The sequence below is a fragment of the Penicillium concentricum genome (genome assembly GCF_028827145.1).
Source record: "Penicillium concentricum strain IBT 3081 chromosome Unknown utg000001l_segment0_segment0, whole genome shotgun sequence".
Classification (NCBI taxonomy): domain Eukaryota; kingdom Fungi; phylum Ascomycota; class Eurotiomycetes; order Eurotiales; family Aspergillaceae; genus Penicillium; species Penicillium concentricum.
The window spans coordinates 808,092-823,556 of NW_026622754.1; the positions used below are offsets into that span (position 1 = coordinate 808,092).

At 49.2% G+C, this 15,465-nt stretch overlaps 5 protein-coding genes across 5 annotated transcripts; 2 read left to right on the plus strand and 3 right to left on the minus strand.

Annotated features, from left to right (window-relative positions):
• Window positions 1–1,119: 1,119 nt before the first annotated feature.
• tktA (transketolase tktA) lies at window positions 1,120–3,765 on the plus strand. Its single transcript, XM_056718043.1, has 7 exons — window positions 1,120–1,150; window positions 1,199–1,263; window positions 1,395–1,537; window positions 1,649–1,733; window positions 1,783–2,077; window positions 2,136–3,499; window positions 3,550–3,765. Exons 2-7 carry the CDS (start codon window positions 1,210–1,212, stop codon window positions 3,661–3,663), a joined length of 2,055 nt encoding a protein of 684 aa, XP_056582178.1. The 5' UTR covers window positions 1,120–1,150; window positions 1,199–1,209; the 3' UTR covers window positions 3,664–3,765.
• A 46-nt stretch (window positions 3,766–3,811) lies between these two features.
• N7517_000314 (Dehydrogenase multihelical) lies at window positions 3,812–4,843 on the minus strand (the record flags this gene model as incomplete). The annotated part of the gene is made up of 1 exon (XM_056718044.1): window positions 3,812–4,843. The coding sequence occupies one exon, from the start codon at window positions 4,841–4,843 to the stop codon at window positions 3,812–3,814; it is 1,032 nt and encodes a 343-aa protein (XP_056582179.1).
• Window positions 4,844–5,283: 440 nt separating this feature from the next.
• Window positions 5,284–8,410, plus strand: N7517_000315 (uncharacterized protein; the record flags this gene model as incomplete). Its single annotated transcript, XM_056718045.1, is given in 6 exon segments — window positions 5,284–5,705; window positions 5,784–5,844; window positions 5,892–6,500; window positions 6,549–6,819; window positions 6,878–6,889; window positions 6,903–8,410. 6 exon segments carry the CDS (start codon window positions 5,284–5,286, stop codon window positions 8,408–8,410), a joined length of 2,883 nt encoding a protein of 960 aa, XP_056582180.1.
• A 309-nt stretch (window positions 8,411–8,719) lies between these two features.
• N7517_000316 (uncharacterized protein) lies at window positions 8,720–10,719 on the minus strand (the record flags this gene model as incomplete). Its single annotated transcript, XM_056718046.1, has 2 exons — window positions 8,720–10,202; window positions 10,283–10,719. The coding sequence occupies 2 exons, from the start codon at window positions 10,717–10,719 to the stop codon at window positions 8,720–8,722; spliced, it is 1,920 nt and encodes a 639-aa protein (XP_056582181.1).
• Window positions 10,720–11,521: 802 nt separating this feature from the next.
• On the minus strand, window positions 11,522–14,767 carry N7517_000317 (uncharacterized protein; the record flags this gene model as incomplete). The annotated part of the gene is made up of 8 exons (XM_056718047.1): window positions 11,522–12,170; window positions 12,215–12,241; window positions 12,291–12,380; window positions 12,425–12,495; window positions 12,544–12,842; window positions 12,894–13,963; window positions 14,018–14,538; window positions 14,591–14,767. Coding segments are annotated over 8 exons (2,904 nt in total), but the record flags the coding sequence as incomplete, so codon positions are not given.
• Between the last annotated feature and the right edge of the window lie 698 nt (window positions 14,768–15,465).

Genomic DNA, 15,465 nt, shown 5'->3' on the forward strand with positions numbered 1-15,465 from the left:
AAAATTTGATATTGGACTGGGAGGTTCTCCTCTTTCTAATCCTGACTGGTGGTGACTTTCCGGGGAAGCACAGCAAGGGTAGGTGGTATATGTACTCAGATTGGGAGATTGGACGAAGATATGCTAAGAGCAGCCAAGGGTGGCTCAACGCCCATGTTATACAGACGTCTCGAATATTTTAACAGAAACAAACGATGCCTAGAGTTGTATCACATAGATGTACAGTTCGAATATACTTCGCACGTGACTTGATGTTTTTCTCCGGCGCTACTCTTCTTCCGGCACACCGAGTGGTTGAATTCCCCAACACGTTCCGGGGGCTACTTTCTCTGTGGGGGTCACGTTATTAATTCCTTGGAACTAGTACCATTCCACTTATATTCGTAGAATTCCATTGTCATTGGTGTTTCAATCTTGCCTCGGATTGGCCTGATTGGGGAATCCGAGGTCCAGGTACGTTTGTAAGCGCTCTGAGTTATCCAGGAGCCTCCCGAGGTCCAGAGCACGAATTCGCTCAGAACTGTTTTTTTTTTCTGTTGACCAGCTGATCATATCGGCACGGTTATTGAGCAGCCATAGATGGAAATTCGGCTAATTTCACTCCGTGGAAAAGGCCGGTTGCGAGTCGGAGCAGGGTCCTCCGGGCGGCTCCCGGTGTATACTAACAGAACGTGTGGATGTCAATGCCGGAAGAGTGTCGGAAAATGCGGGCCATTGAGGTCACAACGGAAGAAACGGCTATTGATGTTTGAGAAATACAGGTACAGGAGAGGCAATGAGTATAATGTTCACTGGTATGTTGATATATAAACGTTCATAGGTACATACTACCTAGGTATATAGTGCAGATATAGTTGCCCAGGTGCCTCGATGAGTCAGCCAGTGATGCAATAACTAGATAAGAAAAATGTACAAGTTTTTAAAGAGTCCAAGATTGATTTAGCCTGTAAAATGAGATATTCATAATCCCGTAAAAATAGATTCTGTTAAATGTTAAATGTGACCTGGTAAATAATGTCGCTGAATTGAGCTGCAAGGCCACAAGTCCCCCCCACCCGACATCATACCCCCACCAACAAATACATTCCCCTCCCTCTTCTCTTCCCTCTCTCATTCATCCTCCTCCCAATCACTCCATTCACTCAAAAATGTACGTATCTAGCTGACTTGAATTGGTTTTCATCTCTAACGGTATTAGAATCCGCCATCATGGGTTACACTGATCTGGACCAGTTGGCTGTCAACACCATCCGTGTTCTCGCGGTACGTTGAGCTTCACCGGGCAATCGCCCCTCTCTTTCATACGTTCAATTGGAGCAACATCGGGGTCTTCGGGCTCATATGAAGCTTCAATGCGTTTAATCCAGGAAATTTGACTGACATTTCGCTATCAGGTTGATGCCACCTCCAAGGCCAACTCCGGTCACCCCGGTGCCCCTATGGGCATGGCCCCCGTGGCCCACGTTCTGTTCAACAAGTTCATGAACTTCAACCCCAAGAACCCTGAGTGGGCTAACCGTGATCGTTTCGTTCTCTCGTAAGTCTTTTCTCCCTCTGAAGTCAGGCTGGTTACGGGTTGGCAATAGCCTTTCCATCCGAACCCCAATGACCATGCTCTTGGAATACCTGCTAATCTCAAATCGGATAGTAACGGCCACGGCTGCATGCTCCAGTATGCTCTCCTCCACTTGTTCGGATACGCCCTCTCCCTGGATGACCTGAAGAACTTCCGTGTAAGTCCCTCCAAGCCATATTCCAGCAGTCTTGTACTCATTTTAGTAGCAACTCGACAGCATCACTCCCGGTCACCCCGAGGCTCACGACACCCCCGGTATTGAGGTCACCACTGGTCCTCTTGGCCAGGGTTTCGCCAACGCTGTCGGTCTCGCCATGGCTCAGGCTCACACCGGTGGTGTCTTCAACAAGCCCGGATTCGAGCTTTTCAACAACTACACCTACATGTTCTTCGGTGATGGTTGCGCTATGGAGGGTATTGCCAGCGAGGCTGCCTCCATGGCTGGTCACCTCAAGCTTGGCAACCTGATTGCCATCTACGATGACAACCACATCTCCATTGGTAAGATTGACTCGACCTCAAAGCTAGATATGAAAGGCTGACCGGCTTATCTCCACAGACGGTGACACCAAGTGTGCCTTCACTGAGGATGTCATGAAGCGCTTCGAGGCCTACGGCTGGCACACCGAGTGGGTTAAGGATGGTGACAACGACCTCGCGGGTATCGAGGCTGCCATCCGCAAGTGTCAGCAGGTTACTGACAAGCCCTCCGTCATTAAGCTGACCACCACCATTGGCTTCGGCTCCAAGCTTGCCGGTACCGGTGGTGTCCACGGCAACCCCCTCAAGGCTGACGACGCCCAGAGCGTTAAGAAGCTGTTCGGCTTCAACCCCGAGGAGAGCTTCGCTGTTCCCCAGCAGGTTTACGATATGTACCACAAGCACGCCGCTGAGGGTGCTGCCAAGGAGCAGGAGTGGAACCAGCTCTTCGAGAAGTACCAGTCCGAGCACAAGACCGAGGGTGCTGACCTCGCTCGCCGTCTTTCCGGCAAGCTCCCCGAGGGCTGGGAGAAGAAGCTCCCCGTCTACAAGCCTACTGATGCTGCCGTTGCTTCCCGTAAGCTTTCTGAGGCCTGCCTCGAGGCTATCCACGACATCCTTCCCGAGCTGGTCTCTGGTTCCGCCGATCTGACTGGCTCCAACAACACCCGCTGGAAGAACGCTGTTGACTTCCAGCCCCCTGATCTTGGTATCGGTGAGTGGGCCGGTCGCTACGTTCGCTACGGTGTGCGTGAGCACGCCATGGCTGCCGTCATGAACGGTCTGGCTGCCTACGGCACCATCATCCCCGCCGGTGGTACTTTCCTGAACTTCGTCTCATACGCCGCCGGTGCCCTCCGCCTGTCGGCTCTGTCCCGCGTCCGTGTCATCCACGTCGCTACCCACGACTCCATCGGTCTGGGTGAGGACGGCCCCACTCACCAGCCTATTGAGACTCTGGCTCACTTCCGTGCTCTGCCCAACTGCATGGTCTGGCGTCCCGCTGACGGCAACGAGACCAGCGCTGCCTACTACTCCGCCATCACCTCCAAGCACACTCCTACCGTCATGGCTCTGACCCGCCAGAACCTGCCCCAGCTTGAGCTCTCTACCCTCGAGAGCGCCATCAAGGGTGGTTACGTCGCTGTCGACACCCCTAACGCTGCCATCACTATCGTTTCCACTGGTTCTGAGGTCAGCATCGCCATTGAGGCTGCCACATACCTCCAGGAGAAGCACGGTGTTGCTGCTCGTGTTGTGTCCATTCCTTGCTTCGAGGTCTTCGATGCCCAGACCAAGGAGTACCGTCTCCAGGTCCTGCCCGACGGCATCCCCGTTCTGTCTGTCGAGGCTCTGAGCACCATGGGTTGGGAGCGCTACTCTCACGAGCAGTTCGGTCTCAACCGCTTCGGTGCTTCCGGTCCCTACAAGGAGGTGTACGCCGTAAGTTATCTTCACTCACTGTCCCATGATCATTTACTAATTGTCTGCAGAAATTCGAGTTCACCCCCGAGGGCATCAGCAAGCGTGCTCTTGCCACCATCGACTTCTACAAGGGCCACACCGTGCGCTCGCCCATTAACCGTGCTTTCCAGCAGATTCTGTAAGGGACGGAACGAATATGACGTAACAAAATGTTTTGGTTTTTTAATAGGGGAGCTATGGCCCTCTAGATATACAAGAATGCGAATAGAGCACTCTATTGTTCACTTTTCAACCTAGTAACTCTAGAAGAGTAGTTATATCCGTACATTATCACAACTCCCCCCATTTCTTCTTCTGCATCTCTACAACATCCCTCAACATCTCCTCTTTCTTCTTCCTTGTCTCAGGAGTATACGGCCCATAAGCATCTTCCGTCTGTTTAACAACCAAGTCCTTCCATGCCTGCTCACCCTCAATATCAACTTGCCCCAACTCCCCCCACACATTCTGAATCGTAGGCGCAAGCTTCTGCAAAAACGCCCCAATCCCACCCTCTCCACCACCAGCATGATAACTCTCAAACACACCACTACCAGCCCACCGCGGCCCCAAACTAGCCGTAACAAGAGAATCCAAATCCTTCGCCGACACAACCCCCTCCCCAACAAGATAACACGCCTCCCTCAGCAGCGCAAAAGCAAGTCTATTCCCCACAAACCCAGGGATCTCCTTGTGCAGCGTGATAGGTCGGTAATGCTGTGAAGCCGACTGTTCCCCGCTTGAACCACTACCACCGGCACTAGCCGAAGCCCCGGGACCAGGTATATCGCCAAAATACTTCTTCACAAACTCAACCCTCCCAAAACTAGTCTCAGGCCCAGGCACAATCTCAATAAGCGGCATCAAATGCGGCGGGTTGAACGGGTGCGCCACGAGTAACCGCTCAGCAACACGGTCCGCAGCCTCGCACCCGGCTGCTTGCGCCGACGCGGGTATCCCAGATGAACTACTCCATAAGTGGGTATCTGGACCAGCGAGACCGGCGACTTCCTTCCACAGGGCTTGTTTCGAGGACGTGACTTCCGGGCTCTGTTCTTGGACGATTGTTGCGTTTTGGATGGCTTCCGGGAGGGTGGTGGCTAGTTTTAGGCGGGATGTGCGGATTAGGTCGTCGATTAGGGTTGTTGAATCGGGGGAATCGAGGAGGGAGGGGAGTGTGCTCCGGATTTGGGATTCGTAGTCTGGTCGGGGGTCGTAGACTGTTATGCTGGTGTCTGGGCGGCGGAGGTGCATTGCAAGCATTGAGAGGCCGATTGTGCCGAGGCCTAGGAGGGCGATTCGGTGGGGGTATTCTGTTGTCATGGCTTTTTGGTTTGGGGGTTTGGATTGTTGGAGGGTGTTAGGGAAAGAGAAGGGAGAGGGAGAGGGAGAGGGAGAGGGAGAGGGAGAGGGAGAGGGAGAGGGAGAGAGAGAGAGGCAGAGAGAGTTGTAGATCTCGGAGATGTTGCCGATGAGTGGGGAATAGAGGGGCCATGTGGGGAATTGTGTAGTTGGATACCCTTCAATCAGCTTCAACATCTACCTATATATACATCAATTTAGTGAGAATTTTATATTTGAGCTTCCAAGGTGTCTGCTTATCAAATATTGAAATGACTTGGGCATAGGTTCGTTCATGCTCAGCCTCACCAACCAACGCCTCTGATTGGCGCCACGACACGTGCGCTAGCCATGCAGTCCACTAAAAGGAACGACCTCCAAGTTCTCACTCTTATCTCTTCTCGTTTTCACTTTATCCAGTCATGTCTGACCCTCTCTCCGTGGCCGGTACAGCTGTGGGTATTATATCCCTCGGTTTGCAGGTCTGTGGCGAGATTGTTTCGTTTTGCCAGGCATGGCGGGGTTTCGATGAGGATATCCAAAATATCGGTCAAAAAGCCAATGGGCTTTGTATGCCACTGAGATCTTTAAGGCAACTGATTAAAGACTTCCGTACCACCGACCCCACGATCGCGAACGACCTCGAAGAGAAGGCAAAGAGCATCGAAGAGGCGATAAAACGGCTCAAGACAGCGGTAGATCGATATGCACGTACCACATCCGAGCAAGGCTCTCTTCGGTTCCAGCTCAAAAAGGCTGCATATCCCTTCCGAAAGGAATGGTTGCGTGACATGGCAGATGATCTGGATAGCGTCCAGGGGGTGCTCGCTACAGCCTTACTGATGTGAGTCTGTTGCTTTTTGATTGTTCGAGGTTGAAGCAATCTCATGCGAGTAATGTTATGGGGCTAAACAAGTATCAGCTATTCGGCGCAAAATACTCGAGCTGTCCTAGGGAAGATGACTCAAGAGATGCAGGCGATGGTATTCCCTCCTGTACCCATACTACGGCTCATGCTAATTGATTCCAGCACTTGACGTTACGAGATATACCAAAGCAATTCATGCCACCCCCAAGTTTACTACAGTCATGGTGTGCTCAAGGAGAACAACTGTCTGGACTGAGCTCATCTTTGCAAATAGCAACGCGGGGTGACCATATGATAAAGAGCGCCTCCGTCGAGATGAATCGTGATGGAACCTCTCCAAGCTCATACAAAACAGAAGCAACTCGTGACACATCAATTGCTTACCAGGATCGCAATCCGGCGAACAGTGGATGTAAACCTCGCTCACGTCCATCCCGCAAGGAAACAGAAGTCATTAAGGCGTCCTACTACTATTGTAGTCACCTGTTGGGTTTTGCTATTGAAGCAACATTCTCGCTCAAAAGGGGAGCTGGAGGGTATTCAATCGCTCCTTTTCTGCACCTACAGACTCTATTGGACAAAAGAAAAAGTCTAGGATACCGATTATGTAAAGAGTTTCGGTTCAAGGTCCTGTTTGGATGCGCAGCACCAGATGAATTTGAATTACTCGTGAATCACACGTTGCAGTATCTTCAATGGGCATTCGATCTACAAAAGGCAACGCCATTTGAGTTGATTGAGCATTGCGGTCAAGAGCTTTCACTTTTTGATGTAGGCGCTACCCCATTCCGACGCCACCTATTTCTCTCACACAAATAGCTTTTTTACAACTATCGTGGGAGGTCGATCGACTCAGGTCGATCCGACCACTTTCACAGACTTCTCAACTTCTTATTGGATTGCGGCTCCAAGCCAAACGCAAAGCACCACCATATCACCGCATGGTACCGTGACGAATTCACCATTTTCAGAGAAGAATGCTCTCTAGGCTCGCGCCTACTCGACCTTGGCTATTCCTTCACTATACACGCTCCTGAATCTCTAGCCGACAGGCAGGGTATTCAGCACCTACTTTCCCAAAACAATGACTGTATGTGAACATTTCTCGTATCCCATTCAACAACACTAATTTGCTTCAAGCAATACAGGTCCCCAATATCGTAAGGATCATAGTTCAAGAGTCCGAAGGTGAATTGAGAGATGCTCTCAACTTGGGAACAGCTTCGCCAAACGACATGATAGATGACACTTGGTTTTTGATTGATTATGCATTTGGGTGGCCAAAAGGAATCCAGATCTTACTAGAAGCAGGCGCAGCACCGGGTTACATTACTTCAGGACTCCGTTATGTCGAAGACGACAACATGGAGAATACTTATCATTCAGTCAAACTTCTCATTGAGGCTGGGTGGCCATTTAGTTGGGATGATATTTATGAATGCCAAAATTTCAAAGGCAGCGGCAAAATAAAATCGCTTCTTGTCAATGAATTGGCCACACGACGCAAAAGACTTTGGCATTTGGCCCAATCTTGCTTGCCTGCTGGTCAACTTCCGAAATTGATATCAGACGACGAGAAGACAGGCAAAGCTACGATACTCGATATACACACCGCAGACATTCATGCTCGACTAGTAAATGAAGAGATATACATCGATCCAATCCTACACCCTGCATATTTTGACGACGAGATTGCTTACGGGTCTGTTTATCATTACCATTTCTCTGCCGACACGCTAGAAGAACTATACCAGGTTGGCTTCAGGGGTGTCAACCAACTTAACTCCCAAGGCGTCATGCCTCTCATGACTTCAGCACGAGACATACATGGCAGTCGGGTTGGACGATCTGCTGGGAGAAACGACATGGAGCGAATGGCTTGGCTGGTTTCAAAAGGTGCTGATCCATATCAAGAAGTACCTGGAACAAGTGCAACTACAGCGCATCATCTTGGGTTGAAGATCGTCGACTATTTCTTCGAAAGTTTCGACAGGTCTGAAGGGGTCGGATTAGACCCCCTGGAACAATATCGAGCTTGGGAGCAGACTGTCGTGGAGCTCGGAAAGAGAATATTTCTCCTTCCTTCGGTTTGGGATGGATGTGTCTGCGCCTGCTCTCCCGGCGGATGTACTGCGATGTCAGTATTGCTACGACATATTTTTGATTTCTTTTACGGCTACAAGAATGGAGATATCAGCTTTTGGTTCCAAGAGTTCATACAATTCCTCCTTTGGTGGACTAGAAGGAATGCGGAAACTGGCTGGGAGATTGTCAGATTTCTGACCTTTGATGCATTGGGTCTGGAACACTCATGTTGTATCGAAAACTACGAGTTTCCCATCCTTCGTTACACCCCTTGTGGCTTCAAACTCAAAAGCAGAGAAGAAGAAGAGGCCGAAGAGATTCGTGACGAAGAGAACTTGAGAATAATGGATTTCGAAAAACTTCTCGATGAGCTCAAAATCAAGTTTGACGATCTTGGCCAACCCGTGATGGAATTTTTGGAAGAATATTGGTACCCTCGCATGATCGAATATCTCTCCCATCGTGATCCTTATGACGAAGAACATGTCATCGAATCAAGACGAATTGGTGTCGAGCTAGAACCGGAAGAGTGGGTTGTCCCTAACAGGGTCTCTATGCTTATTGGCTCAAAGATCATGTATAAAATCAGTACATAGAGTCAGATCATGCTATCTACATATGTAGATAGAATAGAACTTTATAAGCTTTCAGACTAATCAGAGCATAGGAAGTCAGGTATTTATAAGACCAAATATCTGAGCCTCACCTTCCGGGAGCTAATCAAAACATTATAAATCCAGATACCTTACAGGTATTTACCCTGGGATAGTGTTAGGACTGGTAACGGCGTTAGGGCCATTCTGATAATGCTGGCATTGGGGGATATTAAAAGATCACATAATTTGTTGAGGGTCACCTATTTCCTTTTATAGAAGGTAGTGTAGAGTAGGTTTTAGCTAGGCTGTTTAATGTTCTGGCCAAATAGTTGGCATCTCAAGGACATTCCCCTCCTTCTCACTCACACAAACACACTCCCCCGTATGTCCATTCTGCAAGAATACCTGAAGAGTCTTTATTCTCCCACCCCATCCATCCCTCCCAAAGAAGGCATTACTACAAAGGACTTTCTTCCTCTCTGTCACAGCCCTGCCAAACACTCTCTCAGAAACAGGCTGCAATCCCCACACAGCAGCTACCACTCTGATATCTGATGTGACCTCTATGCTCTTAGAAAAAAAGAAATTCCGTCTCATTCGATCCCCCGGGTCGATAATGGCATAGCCAGAGTCTTCACCTGCAACCAGCATTTGCATCGGTTCCAAAGAACCATACTGATATAGTATCGAAATTGTCTTTTGCCATCCAGGTAGCGGATCGGGAGACGCAAAGGCCGAGACATTCTTCGTGTCAAAGTATAATGTCTGCTGAGGTGTGATCTTCGCTCGAACAAGATTCGTAATGTCCAGCCCACCCCAGTTCGCACGAATAATATCCAGGAATGGAGGGACTTGGATCGAAGAATTCTCAGTCACAGTCTTCACCTCGCAATGTGACAGTGCCGCCGCGGTATCCGAGTACGCCCATGTCACGGACATGACCTTCCCGTGTCCGTAGCACGGATCTATTGCGAAGAACTCATGAGTCGATGCCATGATACTCGGTCGAGGATCATTTGCCGTTATCGATTTGACATGTTTCGTGACGTCTAAGTTGTGCCAGCTTGCATTCAAAATATAGATCGAACCCCGTTGATTCGTTTCCGAACTCTTGTGGAAAGGCAGTGGAACTGAAAGATCGATGGTAAGCACTTCACCTTCCTCAGCGAACAGTTTCTGAGGAGCTGAATAGAGGTTTCCATAATCGAGACGAATCACTTTTCGCCAGACCATTGAGAAAGCCTTAATGCGGTTCCGCCAAGGATCTCCACCGAATGTCTCGTTCGTAGCCGAGAAAGGCACTCTAGTCATCTTTAGACCTAAGTGCGCATTGATAATGTGTCTCATAATGTCTGTGACAATTTTGGGTCCGTATACGGCTGAGAGGACTTCAATTTCTCGTTTGTGCGCTCCTAAACCTAAGTCGTCATCTATACTTCCCATAGAGTTGGTAGTTGGTGATCGCTGGAGAGGAAGTGAACCCGCGGGTTCAGATGCACGAGTTGTCCATTTCAGAATGAGATCTTGATTCTGCTCTGCTTCTGCTTCGGATATACCGTACTCGGTCATTCGGCGGACTAGCTTGGGCCATTCTGGGTTCACCTCGTTTTCGGTTTCAACAAGGGTTGGGGCGCTCGGTCCGGCCACGGAGATAGGGTTCACCTCGTTTTCGGTTTCAACAAGGGTTGGGACGCTCGAACCGGCCACGGAGATAGTAGATGAGAGGCTATCCTTGTTGAGACTCAGAAGGAAGTTATCTAACTTATCCAAGATTTCTTGTTGTTTGTCGACCCTACTTTCAGTCAGTAATTCATCGTCAAAAGGGAAATGCTTTCAGCACACTGCAGTTGATATGACTATGATGGGACTCACACGGGAACTCTTGACGCAATATTAGGAAGCGCCAAACCGCTATTAAATGCTCCAATGATCGCACAAAGAGACGTAATTCTCGACCTCACAGAGTCCACTTCCCCCTGGGACCACCTAAATCGACTCAATCCTCTTGGAGCTGATGCATATCCTTGTTTCTGCTGCAACTCTTCTAACATCTCTCCGGCTTGTTTGACAAGCTGTTCCAAGCCCGCAGCTTCATCAGACGATAATAAAGTTTTGTGAGAATCATCTTGGTCGGTAGTATCCCCTTGGAGGGAAAGTCTGTTCCCAAGTTTCAGGAGGAGAATCTCAAGTCCTTTGATGTCACCTGTGAGATCTTTGAATCTCTTTGGAGCGCCTTTGTAGGTGTCATAGACTTGATAGGCGAATTTTGCCAGGGCTAAGACATCTGGGGAGCCTGGTGGAGCGAACATGTCTCATTCGACGTGAACCTTTCTGTTCACGATGGTTATTCTGCCGCTGCGGACCAAGTAGATCTAATTGTTCTATTGATAAGATCAATTTGGATTAATACGAAGTCGACACTTGTACGCGGGGTTCACGGTCAGGTGACTCTCCATATTGCAAGGATGTTTATCCGTTACAATAGCGGGATATTAACCATTGATACCCTCAAGATACAATCTTCCTAGAGGGCCCAGTAAAGGCTCTCTGAATCATACCCACATAAGGGTCACCTGTTCTCTGTCGTTACTACGCTAGGAAGAATGTAGAGAGCACGGAGAATCCAAAATTGTATTCGCAAACTGGCCATTGTCGTAAACCATTCCGATTAATCCAACATCCTCTACGGAAGTAACTCACTATGGTGTCAATCCAAGTGTCGTCCTCCTACAAGACCTTCAGAAGCACAAGATTGCAGACAAAGTACTTGAGTACAATCACGTCCAATGATGCACCGTACAAAAGTCCTGTATCAGTGTGCCTCACATCATGTCGTCAAACTGCTCCCCTAGCATGTCAGGGATTCTCGCAGAATGATAGATAGTAATTGGTTACTACCATAATGTTTGGAGAGTCCACATTGGATAATCTCAGGGCATGAGAGATTCAACTCGAATGCCACGAGACAAAGAAGGATGGAACCCATAGTGAAATGGAGTCAACATCCCATATAGGGTGAGGAGGTAAAAAGAAAAAGAAAGGCGTACTGTTGGAATGCAGAGCCTGAGCAGACCCAGCGGGATATTTAGTTGTCTCGATTTCATGCTCGTCTCACGTAGCGCCATTTTCCAAGTCCGCAAATGCAAGCCCCGTGACTTGATCGAGTTCCATAAGCTCATCCGCGACGGGTAAAGACTGCCCAAAGATATTGTCCCATTCGCCCCAGTCAAAATTGAGGCTCGGATCGAGCATGAAGGGTGCAGAAGGCTCAGGAGCTGGCATCGTGTTCGGATCGGCGGCATTCATGAAGTCGATCGTAGGAGAGTTGAGGATGGATTGTTGAGTCGGGATAGTAGCAGCGGAGGAACGAGCAAAGGCTAAGTCGGGAGCAAATGCTTTGTCGCATGACGAGAGGGTGGCAGTCACTGCTGCGCTCGTAGTAGGTTCGGTCACGGTTGCAGATGACAGGAATTTGAAGTAAGGTGTATTTGCAAAGCCAGACTCGGTTGGCCAATCTTTTCCCGTCCAGGGCAATTGTGGGTTCAGACCGGCTTTCTGCCAGGCCTTTTGGCGCAGACGACGGATCATATCCCAGGCCTCGCGGCCTCCATTCCTCAGCGGACGCTGTGTGAAAATGTCATCTCCGCCACTTACGACGCCCCCGTCTGGTCCAGAGAGCGACATGATTTGATCAATGAATCCGCGTGACACGGAGGCTTCGGGGCTAAATGGTCGTTCGTATAAATCGATGAGAATAATCCTAGATCTAGTTAGCATAGCTACTAACTCGAGCTTTCAACATACATCATCGCATGCATGGGCTGATGATTCCTTGGCGATTATTAGTCAAAATTCCTATATGAAAGATCGGAATACTCACCCTGGCCAGCCCCATTGAAACGGCTGAAAGTCGGGATCCGTCGCCAATCGAATAAACTTCTCCATGAATGAATAACAATGGCGTAGCGCACTATTTGAATTAGATTCAGTAGCTCAATGAGTCGCGGTGCTTACCTTTGGCGTGCTACGGGCCAGATTCGACTTCGAGGATTCCTAAGGAATGGTTGGTACGCAACGCAAAATGCCTACATCCATGTTAGTGCCGAACGGTATTTCTGAATGAGAAGGCCGACCTTATCGATGAATAATGATAAAATAATCCTGGCCCATTTATGAAACGAGACGAGGACTACTGAATGATATTGCTCCGGGCAGCCAGATGGACCTTCAATGGGAAGTTCCTCCGCGGTGGAATTCGGAGCTCGTCTTGAAGACGCTGCTGACTTTTCAGTTGCAGTTGTCTCTGGAATTCTGTTTATAATGGAGTTGAGTTTGACTTGAAGATCATGAAGCACAGAGCGTAGCTCAACCATATCCCCTCTTGTTAGAGGCTTCGTGCCTAGTTGGATCTTTAGAATCCTACGAACAGACTCTGCCGAAAGGTCAGTCCACGCCCCTGAGATCTAAGCCGAGTATCACTCACTAGCCATTATGCATTTGCCCTTTGCGGACAAATAATACACGTTTACCATCGACGGCCCACCACAGACAGTCGGGTCGTCCGGATTATCAGGTGGCCGCTGGCCGCTGGCAACCGATTGTTCATACTGCTTGGCTTCGGCAGTACCCAACAAGGTGTCCTTGACCTCGCTCGTCTCCCGAGCATCCCAGTAAGTGTCATCGGTAAGCAATGGCGGAAGCCCACTCGACATCGCGATAACGCCATCCATATGCATGATATGCCACCACAGTCGGCGTCGGAACTCGGCTTCCCATGGGTCGATATTAAAATGGGAGGGATCCCGATGTAACCCTAAAGTCTGCGCCACTCTCACAGCTAAACTGACAAACAAACTACTTGCCAAAGGTTCTTCCTCCCTTGACAAAATTGTCTGCGCAATAAGATAGGCCGCCAGACCGTGAAGCGTGACGCTGTGGGGAAATGAGATCTTGGCCAACCAACAAGTAACCTCCTCGCTATACTTTGTCGAGAGGATAGCTCGTGACGAAGTATTGAACTCTGTCTCCATTGTTCTCATGGAAATCGAAACTGAACCTCCAAACCATATTGCGTATAGGAGTGGAATGAAAGAAGGACTAGGGCATGGCTCCCCCGTATAGCTTTTGCCGTCGTACCAGTCCCAGAAGGCATTGTAAAGTTTTAAGATCATCGGAGGATGAATCATAGGACTCAATGAGTGGACACCAGACATGAATCCCTTGTAGAGAATGTCACTCTGCCATTTTGTCGGAACATGCTTAAGCATATCTGCCTCCACCGCTTTATCATTCACTGAGAAATAACCCGATGGGATGCAAACAGCTTTCTGGATGGGTCCCGAGAAGCCGAGCGGAAAGGGAGAGCGCGTGGCTGGGCTGGTGGTTTGGCTGCTTATCGATTCTTTCCGATGTCTTCGCTCGCTAGAAACTGAATCGGTTGCAGTATGATCACTCCCTGCTGTTAAATCATGCGACCGATTCTGGTTTCCGAGCAATTGATTGAGCTCGTCCATTTCATGAGAAATGTAAGCCCAATACGTCGTTCCAACATATCTAACCAAAAGTTAGACACTCAAACGCACCTTAGCTTAGCGTGTCGATACTGACCTTGAACTCCCGCCATCCCCCAAGGACATGTGGCCCAAATTCGAAGTTCCCAGTGGATCAACAAGATCTGTAGTCTGACCGTTTGGAATGGGAAACTCATCGCTGCTACAGTCAGTAGGAGCACTCAACGGACTGTCAGGCCGTGCGACGAGGGATTTGGTAGCAGAATTGCCCTCTTCCATCGGCGCGGTTTCCGCGCTAGAGTTTAATGCAGGCGCTTGCACTTCCGTTGATTCATGTGCCCGGTTATCCTTCTTTAGCCGGTCAACGAGCGACACAAGTTGAGCCAGATGGGCTTCAACGGCGCTTAAATCTGTTTTCTGGACATTTGATAATGACGCTGTCCTCGAATTGTCATAGGTCGGCAGGTGTTCATCTGTATTTTCCTGTTGAGTCTGTCTCCGCCGTTTGGTTCTATTCGCCCGGCGGGTGCGACTGGGTTGTGTGTCATCTTGCTGTGGTTCCGTGTCGTAGACACACTCGGTATTGTTTTTCGCGCAGTTGCCGCATACTGGAAGTATCTAAAAACAAATGTTCAGTTCAAGCACCATATTTCGAATTCAGGATGATCACCTTGTCGCATTTGACTTTGCGCCGCCGACAGGTTTGACAGCTATAGCTCACACGTTTCCGGGTAATCTGGTGACTTCCTGTCGCCGAGGGCGGACGCGGTTGGGCGGTGGTAGAGGTGTTGGAGGGCCCCGCCACTGGCTCCATGTTCGGCGCGCTTGGTTGACGGTTTATTTGCGTCTTTTCATTCCAATCCAGTGACCAAGTATAGGTAGCATGCGCAAATAATTAAAGAATCATCGCGTATGCGTGGAACAATCTAGCCTGCAGATGTCGGGAATTGTGTGGAGTTCAATTCTGCCCATTCCGGGGCCCGAGGCCGCGGGGCCGAAAAGGTGGATTACTCAGCACTACTGACGACCTCACCTCCAATCAACTCGCACCTATTCACTACCCAATGTCACCAGTCTCTAAAAATCAAGAAAATTCTTTGAGCAAGAGAGTACATTATTGCTGGTTACTAGAGCTTCAGAGGCCAGGAACTCGCTCAATTCGTTAAGCAACAAACCGGTTTAGTATTCCATAAACTACACTTTCCGATCGACTTCATAGCCACATCAATTGATTTGGCAGTTTCTAGAACGGATTTTAATCACCGATTCCCATGGAGCAGCGCCTATGCCAGTAGCATTGCAGAAATGGCCAATACATGCGAGGTATGGTTCAATCGGCTGGCATAATCCAATGCTCCTCGGTCAGTTTCAAGATTGGAACATTCGAATTCACCAACTGCGAAGGCCCAATTCCACATTCATAAACGCGACAGGTTTTCTGTCGTTTGTCACCCCAATTCTGACGAGCCCAAAAAATTAAAGAAAATTGTCAGCGGAAGACGTTGCTTTGCCACCTTCTCCCATTCCAGAGAACCAAGTCCAACA